Source organism: Cibotium barometz, chromosome 42, assembly GCF_041138505.1.
Source record: "Cibotium barometz isolate CiBa-2024 chromosome 42, ASM4113850v1, whole genome shotgun sequence".
Classification (NCBI taxonomy): Eukaryota; Viridiplantae; Streptophyta; class Polypodiopsida; order Cyatheales; family Cibotiaceae; genus Cibotium; species Cibotium barometz.
This window is the reverse complement of record NC_141087.1, coordinates 17,235,770-17,247,671: the sequence shown is the minus strand read 5'-3', so window position 1 is coordinate 17,247,671 and position 11,902 is coordinate 17,235,770. Positions and strand designations below refer to the sequence as shown.

At 38.2% G+C, this 11,902-nt stretch overlaps 1 protein-coding gene across 1 annotated transcript; it reads right to left on the bottom strand.

The window, feature by feature from the left end:
• Positions 1 to 933: 933 nt before the first annotated feature.
• LOC147614229 (histone H2A-IV-like) lies at positions 934 to 1,992 on the bottom strand. The gene is made up of 2 exons (XM_086780775.1): positions 1,705 to 1,992; positions 934 to 1,614 (listed from the first exon to the last, which is right to left on the bottom strand). Exons 1-2 carry the CDS (start codon positions 1,900 to 1,902, stop codon positions 1,378 to 1,380), a joined length of 435 nt encoding a protein of 144 aa, XP_086636901.1. The 5' UTR covers positions 1,903 to 1,992; the 3' UTR covers positions 934 to 1,377.
• Positions 1,993 to 11,902: the final 9,910 nt, after the last annotated feature.

Genomic DNA, 11,902 nt, shown 5'->3' with positions numbered 1-11,902 from the left:
CTGTTGAGTTCTTGGCCTTTGATTTCCAAGAATCCCTACCATAGGTTGATGAGGTACGGTGATATGATGAAATTAGCGTAGATGACATCTCTGCTATCATCATCATCCAGAAGAAAATTGAGGATATAGCTCCTCAATATGAGATTTTAGATGAAGATTTTAAGCACTTATAAAAGGAACTTTTCAAACCTCAACCACAACATGTGACACCTATCGTTGAGTTGGATGATGACAAACCTATTCCAAGAGCAAATATGGAGACACCCTTGTAGAAGGAGCTCGACAAAGTAGAGAAGGTAACTTCCTTTCACCAGATGCTCCCCCTAAATTTGATATATAAGGCCTCTATGGCATGTAGACCCCACACATGTGATGCCATACCCATCAGAGGCAACTTTCAGTTTTTTTATTCTAACAAGAAATGATTATAAAGAACTTGCTAACTTCAACAACTCCAATTCAAAATCAATTTTAATTGACAATCCAAAAAATGCATTATTGCCTCCTACATCACAAAAGACTAGAAAGAGAGAGGTTTCCCTAGTCAACACCAACATGTACATATCTCAAGCTTTGGGTCTCAACCCTCTCCTTGAGGAGGTACAAATTGTAGCTATAAAATTGAAGGACCAAATCAAGCTCATTTAACAATTAGATGTATCCAAGATTCAAGTACTAAAGATATTATGCATGGATTATAATATAATAAGAAGCCACAAACTCCATTCATGGATATAATGAGCTTACATTTTTTTTTACAAATATCTATGCCCCCCTTACTTTTTGTCATTTTCTTGGACAATCTAAGAAAAAATCATGGTGGTACAATCTCCTAGAATAATAACTAAGAGCAACAAAATGTGCACCTAGCAATGTTGTATAAAACCTTGATACTATACCTAAAATATTTAAGGTGAAATTGGTTTGATCCTGGAATAAAGTACCACTAGCATTTGCATTGAGCCACACAATACATCACAACTGATTTATATGGTATATGAAGGACAACACATGAGGGTTAAAACACACATGAAAGGATTGGTTAAGTAAAGATCCTATTTGCCTTGGTAGAAGGTATCCTAAAACTAGAACAAGATCAATCTACCCTTACGTAGTTATCTTAATCAAATAATCTTAATTACATCTCTAACTCTAGATCTAATTCCCTGGTCAGCACCAACATGCACAATACCCTTAAGGCGGGAGTGCACATAGTAGCTATTTCAAGCTTTTGGATCTGCCCTCTCCTTTTGACAACACGCCAGAAAGCTGCAAAAACAACCCTAAAAATGCAAAAGACTCGCAGAGGATATACCATGCCAAGACTGGTGGTGTTAAGAAACACCCTTATGAAAACAGGCGAGGGTAAAAGCTAGGCTAAGCAGACGCCTTCTTGGGAGACTTGGGAGCCTTCGGAGTCTTCTCGGCCTTCTCTGCAGCCTTCTTGGGCAGAAGAACCTGGTGAATGTTGGGCAGAACACCGCCGTAAGCTATGGTCACGCCAGACAAGAGCTTACCGAGCTCCTCGTCATTCCGGATGGCCAGCTGAATATGGCGGGGGATGATGCGGTTCTTCTTATTATCCCGAGCAGCGTTACCAGCGAGCTCCAGGACCTGCGCAGGAACAGGCGTTAGGGGGAGGATCCAAAACAAAGCAAGAGGCACCAAGGCTCAGGAGCAGGGGTTTGTACGAGATCGGGTTACCTCTGCGGCGAGATACTCGAGCACTGCCGCCAGGTAGACGGGAGCGCCTATGCCGACGCGCTTGGCGTAGCGGCCCTTCTTGAGGAAGCGAGCCAGTCTGCTGACAGGGAACTGGAGGCCAGCCTTGGAAGACTTGGAGACGCCCTTCTTCTTGGCCACCTTGCCGCGCCCGCCCTTGCCGCCCTTGACAGACTCCATGATATGCACAGACACTTACTGCAGCTCAGCTCAGCTCACACGAACCTCCAAGAAGACACCCTTCTCCGCCCTCGCAGAGCGCCCCATCTTTATAACTTCTCCTCAAAACGGTGGGAAAATTTTTCACCCCGCATTTTGAACCCTCCACAATCCCCACCGTCCAATTCTCAATCTATCGGACACCTCCCCCGATCCATGTCCCTCGCCTTTCCACCAATCACCTCTTCCCGCTTGCCATTCCACTATTGACATTCATTTTTTATGAGAATTGGCATCTAATCTACTTATTATTATTCACTAACAAACTCTTGCAAAACAAAACATAAGTTCTTGGGTCATGCCTCGCAGAGATCTTCCTAACACACTTTGTCCTTGGGTTGCAGCTCTCTAACTGGTGGGATACTAGGTCCCTGGTTTACTTTGGTCTCTCCCTAGGTTACTTTGGATCCTAGTTTATTCTGTTCTCCCTAGTTTACTTTGGATCCTAGTTTACTTTGTTCTCTCTAGTTTACTTCAGGGCCCCTAGTTTACTTTCATCTCCCTAATTTACCCTAGTCAAAGTTATGGCTAGCCGCAATTGGCTTAGACTCACATTACAAGTTATGGTTGGGCACAATTAGCTTAGACTCACATTACTAGTAGTGCCTCTATATAATACACACACACACACACTAGGTGCAATCCCTCATTGATATATCATATATGATCTTGGTCATCTACTTTCATTACGAACAGTGGTTGGGCTACCACAATTAGCTTACACTCACATTACTAGTTATGGTTTACCACAATTGGCTTAGACTCACATTACTAGTTATGGTTGGCCACAATTGACATTACTAGTAGTGCCTATGTGTATATACACTCCTCATTCATATGTCATATATTCATTACTTGGTCATCTACCTTCATTGCTTGTGCATGCTTATTTTGTTTGTGAATACCTGTTAAAACCCTAAGATCTCTCTAGATAATTGTTATGCATAAACATGCATAAATCAGGCATAAACTCAACCACCCAACCACCCCCGAGCCCAAGGGATGCACACGTGAATCATAAATGAACTACATCATACCTCTACCTTGATGTCCCATACCATCAAGAGGTATAACTCCAATCCAATAGCATGTAACTATAGTGTGAAATGGTAGATAAGTAGATATGGATCTCTACACAAGAGACCATAGCATAAGCCTCAAGCTTCCTAGCCTCCAAGCCCCCTTGAGTGTGCCCCATGTCCCTATTATATAAGAGGGCCCTCAAGTGACTTGACTTTCCATTTCTCATGTGTGACCCTTGGATGCCTGACCCTAACCTTAAACCTTAAGGTTAGTCCTAACCCATGCTCCACTAGAGCTTGTTCCCATGCTCCCATGCTCACAAGCCTAATGTGGGTTAGTCTCCTAGTATATGCACACATAATGTGTATATAGCATAGCACACATAATGTACATATAACATACTTCCCCTCTCTCAAAACATTGCACTCTTGCAATGAAAAGAAGGAGAACTGCGTTGAACAATCTCAACTGACTCCCAAGTCGAATTCTCAATTTCCCTATCTTTCCACCTAATTTTAACCTCACGGATTAGTCAACTACAAAGTTTCCTTTCCCTGAATTCAAGTACCTTATCAGGTTCATGTGGAACATAGGATAATTCATCGACTTCAACGAGTTCTTGAGAAGTAACTGTGTCATCCTCACCTCCCAGTTTCCCTTTCAATCTATCGATATGAAAGACTGGATGAACTCTAACAATTGGAGGTAGTTTTAGTTCATACGCAACCGTGCCAATCCGATATATAAGTCGAAATGGACCACAATATCTAGGAGATAAATTCGAGCATTTTCCCATTGACAAAGTCTGAGAATCTTTAGGAACATTAAAATAAACCAACGCTCCTGGTTCAAAAGACCGAGATGAGCGTCCCCTATCAGCATAAAACCGTGCCCTATCATGAGCACTCCTGATAGAATCCCAAGCTTCGGTCAGCATTTCCTACATATCTCGTAAGAAATCCCTCGATATGCATCAAGCTCGATGTCCTTAAGACCGACATCAATAGGTGCCTTGAGTTAATACCCATACATATGTATGCAACACGGACTAAAACCAATAGCCGTATATTTAAAACTGTTATAGGCAAATTCCATCATTGGAATATTTCCCAATATGATGATTTTCTAGAGACATATGCACGAAGCATATACTCTACAATCTGATTCATACACTCTGTTTGCCCATCAGACTGCGGATGATCAGAGCAATTCACATTCAAAGTAACTTCCTCGTTGTAAACCATTCGGAATAAAGTAGGAAAACATGGCATTATAACAGCAGAAACCAGGGATTCATCGGCACCCCGACATACCCACATCTGCATATGGAATAATCGACGTCTCGAGTTACCCATATCAACATAGAGTCATCAACGTCTCGATGAGTCACATATGTCCATCCGTAAACCTATCAGGTTGATTGTGTAAATCACCTAAAGTACGGAACTAGAGAAAGAAATGCCAACAAAGGAAGAATCCAAATTTCCTTATCCGAACACAACAAGTGAAAATGCCGACGAGATTTTCTTCATCAAAACATGCAGGTTATAGATAAAAGAAGTTTATCTAGAGAATGCCCACACTATAACTTCTAGTGAATTTAGAAAATAAGATTGTCTATGAATGTTGAGGTCAACATGCTAAGTGATGTGAGCAAAGCAACAATCTTGAGCCCAAATTATCCTATAAGATAATATATGTGAGGGATCCCTAGCGTCCCATTCCACCATGATACCACCCATACATACCTTAACAATTTGAAACTCCCTAGTATGCTGTCTAGGAAATATGAATAAAATCCTGTATAAAAGGAATAAGATGGCCTTATCCAGACTTTCACATACTAAACCTGTCTCTATATACTTGAGACTACATCAAGGAATAACTCTTTCTGGGTACATCATTAGAAAATAAATTGAATTATTGGCGCCTTTCTAATGATAACTACCCAAAACACAATAAAGTTAGGGTAGAAAAATAACTCACCTCAATATATAAGCAACTAGGTATCCGAGTTGGAATATATACAAGAGTACAAGAAATATACTCCAAAATTGCGTGCAAAAAAACGAAGACAAATGCTACCTTCAAAGCACATGTAATTATTCAAAAGATCAAAAGATCCTTATTCAACCATGGATAAAAGCATAGAAGCTTCTCGAATCCATAAAGAACATAGTTGATCATAAAAAACAATGCATACCATCTAATGGACATTTAATCATACCAAAAGAAGCATTAAAATTGGTGGTCAACTCATCAATCCAGAGTATATGAACGTTGTGTTGTTCAAATAAAACTCCAAAGTAAGAAAGTGAAACACATGTGTGTAGCACTCAATAAAAAACCCCTAAACACAAGTGATCTAGGCAGAACCTGATGAGTCCATATAAAACTTGGAAAACATCCAATAAAATCCACCAAAACAAACCGATCAACTAACCCATGATAGAGGCTTAAGAAATTAAGCACAAACCACACTTAAAAAAGTGCAAAATAAATTATCATGGAAAAGTGTCAAAGGTGAAACACACTTTGAAAGTAAATTATAGCCATCAAAAGAAATTAAGGAACATGTCCAAAAAGAATGGCTAAATCATGGTAAAAAATCATGAATACATCGTTTAGAATTAATCCAAACATAAATATCTATTAATACGAGATATGATCGTATTAATAATATGCGAATAACTCGCATCTATCTAATGTCAGCACGAGGAAACGTACTTCAACATTAAATAACCCTTGAAAATATTAAATTCTCAAGAAAATAAAATTATCATGATTTTTTTCTAATTTATAGAGCCTCAAAATATAATAATTTTGAATTCCACCAAACCTATCTCATGGCATTCCAAACCTATATTTTTCCAAAAAAATTTTAGCAATTTAATTTGCCAAAATACCATTGATATTTTAAAAATACCAATTTTTAGGATTTCTAAAAATAATTTCAGAATATTCCTAATTTTTTCTGAGAATCCCATCGTTCACGAAATTTCTAATTTCGCCCGACAATTCTCAAATCCAAGAAAATTTTTAATTTTAATGGATTTTTTAATTTTCTGTCAAAAAATATATTTTAAAGGAATTTGAATGGTCACGGGCGCCCGAATGGACACACCACATGCCAAACACCAACCCCACATTTTTCCAATATTTAAAATAACCTTTGTCTAATTTTCCACTAATTTTCAAGAATTTTTTGAAATTTTTAATCAACCCCGAACGCATTTAGAATACAAACGGTCAAAAAATTTCGGAATTCCAACGGTTTTCTCGGAATACGGAAAGCCAAAAGTTTTGGGAAAATGAAAAGACAAAAAAAAATCGGAATGTGAAAGGTCAAAGGTTTCCGGAATACGGAAGGTCAAAAGTTTTTTCGGAATTCGGAAAGCCAAAAGGTTTCGGGAAAACAGAAAGCCAAAGGTTTTCCGGAAGATGAAAAGCCAAAAATTTTCAAGAAGAAATTTCCAGGAAATTTTCAGAGATTTTTTTCCTCAAATCCCGTAATTTTCAGTAATTTCCAGGCTTTTTCTGAAATAAATTCGAAAGCTTTTTTTTGGAATAAAAAACTCAATTTTTTTAAAAAAATGAAAAAAAAATGCTTTATTGGCTTATAGCCAATTTGATTTTTTAAAGGGGGGGGGGCGATTTTTTTCGCCCGGCTGCAGCGCAGCCTCCCCCCGGATCGCCTGCGCGTGGTCAATCTGAGAGAGATGGAGGGAGTGAAAAACTCCCTCCTCACCTTCTTCTCCTCTCCTTCACCTCCTTTCCATTCTCTTTCTCCACCCCTCTGTTAATCAGAGATTAGCTTAATCTTTAATTAAGCTTTTTAATTAAACCCTTAATCATAATTAACATTAATTATTATTAATGTTTAAAAAATTCATTTTTAAGAGAATTTTCACCTGAAAAAGAGAAAGAAAAATCAAATTTGAGAGGCGGAGAGAACCCCACGCACAAGGGAGAGCAATTCATGCATCAACACGCGGTCCCCTACTGAATTTCAGTAGAAATTGACAAAAACTTGATCACATTCCCGCATAAAAAACCCACAAAAATGTATAAAAATACATTTTTAATCATAAAAATGCTCAAAAAATTCCTAAAAAATTTCTAAAAATTCTAGAAATTCAGGGAATCCATTCTACAAAAATATCCACCATAAAATTTATGGTATTTTTATAAAAAATTCCATTAATGCTTGGTTTTAACCATAAAAAATAAGAAAAAATAGCATTAACTCACAGAATTTCCCCGCAACGTCGATTCGTCCATTGAATTGTAGTTACACACGTTCCAATCACCAAATCGATGATCCACGTGCAATTCAACAACACAAATCAACAAAAAATAATATTTTATTAGTAAATATTAAAATTTACTAAAAAAATCAACAACAATTAAATAGATTGCTCTGATACCACTGTTAAAACCCTAAGATCTCTCTAGATAATTGTTATGCATAAACATGCATAAATCAGGCATAAACTCAACCACCCAACCACCCCCGAGCCCAAGGGATGCACACATGAATCATAAATGAAATACATCATACCTCTACCTTGATGTCCCATACCATCAAGAGGTATAACTCCAATCCAATAGCATGTAGCTATAGTGTGAAATGGTAGATGCGTAGATATGGATCTCTACACAAGAGACTATAGCATAAGCCTCAAGCTTCCTAGCCTCCAAGCCCCCTCGAGTGTGCCCCATGCCCCTAATATATAGGAGGGCCCTCAAGTGACTTGACTTTCCATTTCTCATGTGTGACCCTTGGATGCCTGACCCTAACCTTAAACCTTAAGGTTAGTCCTAACCCATGCTCCACTAGAGCTTGTTCCCATGCTCCCATGCTCACAAGCCTAATGTGGGTTAGTCTCCTAGTATATGCACACATAATGTGTATATAGCATAGCACACATAATGTACATATAACAATACCCCCTCCATCTCGACAAATTTTGTTCATCAAAGTTGTAATCGATTTTGTATCAATAATCTAGTATTATCCTCCATCTTGATCCATTTACAAGTTGTGCCTAGTTTTGCCCATGGAAGGCCCTCCATCTACATGTGCATCACAATTAACAAATTTCTTACATGTGGTATCAAAGCTCAATTTGTTTAATCCAAGATTACTCCCCTACATGCTCAATTCGAGGGGGAGTTGTCACATTTGTGGAAAGGTTATTGAGAAGCTACTACTTTGTAAGAGCTGCTATGAATGGAGCTTTTTGTCATGTTGTGGATAGTGCTAAAGCACTATTGATTGAGCAACTTGCTTTTCTACTAATTGTAGCAATGAGCAAATGCTATTGCTAATAACAAAGCCTCTCTCTCTCTCTCTCTCTCTCTCTCTCTCTCTCTCTCTCTCTCTCTCTCTCTCTATATATATATATATATATATATATATATATATATATATATATATATATATATATATATATATATATATATATATATAGTAGTGATTTCTTGTGGTACTTTTGAGAGTGGAGTTCCCCTTTAAATTTGCTAGCTTCAGGATATTATTAATGCTTGAAGTATCTAGGTAAATATAAGCTTACTCCGTGATCCTAGTACATCAAGTAACTCCCATGAATCCAATAAATACAGATATGCCACCTTAACATTCTTATGGAAGGACAGGCATGGGGGTATGATTATTGGCGAATCTTTTCGATGTTATACTATAAGGCTTTAAGGCATCGCAAGACAGAATGTCCAGTCTAGCAGTGGCATCAGCAAGAGCCATAGGAAAAATAAGCGAAGGGGCTCGAGGCCACCTCGCTGATAATCAACATGGTGCACATTGAGCCTTCATGCTATTTTGGACAAGAATTGTAAATTATCGAGGATAAAAGAGAAACCTAGGCAAAACAATGGAGAAACCCCGCAGATTAGGTAGAACTATGGTGTGTTTAGGACCAAGTTGCCAAGTTAGTGTGCAGGAAGCACAAGGGGTGGTCAATTTTGCGGAAGTAAATCCCACAATGGAGGAGAGTAATAATCTTCTTCCTGATATCATAACTTTCAAAGTGTAGCCAGTCACACGGAACTTGAGATTTATGTCTATAGAAAATTAGGGTGTGTAGAATCAACATCTTAGCATGTGCTAGAAATGCAAGAAGAAGATTTACACTAATGATAATGCTATGACAAAAATAAAGCAAAATGATAAGGCAAAAGGTTTAGCTAAAAGGCTCATATGATCAATCCATTAGGTAGAGTGTCTTTTTATAGGCTTGAGTACATCTTCATAAGCCATTAATCATGGCCCATAAGCTTGATTAAGTTCTCCCTGATCTTTCCTAGATTTGAGCACAATCTCCCTTGAAATGAGCACCCACCACATCTTTCCCACTTCTTCTAAGTGCCTACTCTTGGGCTCCACATGGGTGACCAATCCATATATTCTTACATCTTTGGGCTCCCTTTGAACCTTTGAACCATAGTCTATGACTTATACAACTCATACAAATGTTTGAGGGTCAGATACCACTCCCCCTTGCACCAAACATTACCATATCACTTGCTATTTTAACACTCCCCCTTAAGAGATGAAATACTACCACCATACATATACTGGATGTACACTCTTAGTCATTTGCTAGAGTGGTCTATCACATAGGTGTCTCATAGGCTATAATGTTGGCTTAGATCCTGTAGTTTTACACAAGGATAGGAGTATAATGAGTGGGTTTAGACACAAGGTGAGAGCATCAACTAGAAGAGTGGGTTTAGACACAAGGTGAGAGGGGTGTCCTCTTCCATCAACTAGAAGAGTGTTTTTGATGATTGGCCTCCTTCTTGGGAATCCCCTTCATTTGTCTCTTCTTTGGTCATGATGTTTACTTGAGTATTGTTTGGAGTCTTCTTCTTGCTCCAACAATCTCTCTCTATGTGGCATGGCTTGCCACAAAAGTTGCACTTCACTCTGGCTCGTGGTTCTTTGGTGAAGAATGATTTCTCCCTTGTAGTGTGATGAAGATCCACCTACTTTTACTTTCGAGTCTCTTTTCTTCTTCAATCCATGCCTTATTTAATGCCGGTGAAGGTTAGGTCACATAGATTCTTCAAGGTAGCCACCAATGGATTGAATGCTTCCAAGGTCATGCTCGTGAGAATGATTGCTATGGCATCATCCTCTTCCATTAGAGACCCAACACATTCAAGTTGTTGCATAACACTTTTCATTTTATTTAGATGTGCTTGGAGCGACTTATTCTCTTTGATGTCCAACCCAAAAAACTAGATTTTTAGACTAATTTTGGAGTTCTATGTAGCCATAAATGTTGCTCATTATAACCATTATCTAGTCCATATGGTCTAGTCCATATGGTCTATATGATCCCTATAATATGGTGATGGGCTATGTGTATAGCCTATATGGTCCATATAACACACGATGGCCTCCAAATAAAATGTATATGCTTAGTATAGCCCATGGTTGGGTTCATATGATTTTTATGGTTCATATAAGGTGGCAATGAGATATTTATATGGTTAGCATTGTCCGTGTGTGGTCTATATTAACACAACATACATATAGTCTAGTTCTTTGTGATCTTGATATGTGTGGTCCCCCTAGAGGTATTCTCTGTGTATAATCCATGTGATCTATATTGGGCGGTACATGATCTATATGTGCTTGGATCTATAGTCCATGTGATCTATATTGGGCGATACATAATCTATATGTGCTTGGATCTCTCATGGTATGCTCATGATGGTTTGTATATTCCCTATGGTCCTTTATGAACTAGATGGTCCACCTATGTGGTTGTAAATGTGCTTTGTAATTAGTCAATGTAGATGCTGTGAATGAGATTTGAGCATTGTCTATATGGCCCATATGGTCTCTACATTATTGGAATGGGTGCATGTAATATTTATGTGGTGGTATTATTCTTGTCTATTATGTACAATCCATAGAATATATGTGCATTATTGGAATGGGCTCCATGTGATCTTATGTTCTTTGTATATTTTTTGTGGTCCATATGGTCTTTATGGTCCGTATAAGTTGGGAACTAGTTGCATGCAATCTTTTACGTGGCTGGTATTGTGGTCTTTAAGGTGCATATGGTACGTGCATCATCAGAATGGCTACACGTGATCTTGATATGCTCAATATGTTGTGCCTGAGATCTTTATGCGGTGGTATTGTTTTTCTCTAGTATGTACACACCATGTGATCTCTGCATCAGTACATATATCCACCAAGGTATTTATAGACCACCCCGGCATTCAACCCTCATTGATGATGTGTACACACCACTTGATCTATGCATTATCGGTATATATATCCACCAAGGTATCGTCAATCAACCTCCATGGCATTCAATCTATCATTGATGATGCCACACCACAAAAATTGATTCGTCGCATTTAAGGCACTATTGAAAAAACATAATTTTAGCACTCAAATATAAGGCACTCTTTTGGAAAATAAATACCAGTGTGACTCAAATATACCAAAACAAAGAGAGACTGTGTTTGGCACTTCAGAGTCAAATATTTTCATCTTCTAGAGTCAAATAGAGATAGAAGGGTTATGTTTGTGCTATTTACATCTTTGGAGTCAAACAAAGATAGAAAGGTTATGTTCGGTGCTAAGGAGAGTCAAATATTTACATCTTTTAGAGTTAAATATTTACATATTGAAGAGTCAAGATTATTATATTAATAAGGGAAGGGTTTAGAAAATTGGAAGTATCATTTTGCGTAACTGCAAGAAAACAAGAAGTGCACATCAACCTCCTTGAGGGAGCAAAAAGGCACCTAGATATGATTTTGGGATTCAAGGAAATGTTCTCTCCTTGGAGAGAGCAAGCATCAGTCGATTCTTTAGGAGGACAAGTTGATGTATGAACATGTTTTCATATTGTTTCATTCCCATAATGTGCAAGCACATGCAAAGAAAGAG

Coding starts and splice junctions, on each gene's coding strand:
- LOC147614229 (XM_086780775.1), bottom strand. CDS start 1,902: ATGGAGTCTGTCAAGGGCGGCAAGGGCGGGCGCGGCAAGGTGGCCAAG. Junction 1,615..1,704: donor TCGAGTATCTCGCCGCAGAG/GTAACCCGATCT, acceptor GTTCCTGCGCAG/GTCCTGGAGCTCGCTGGTAA.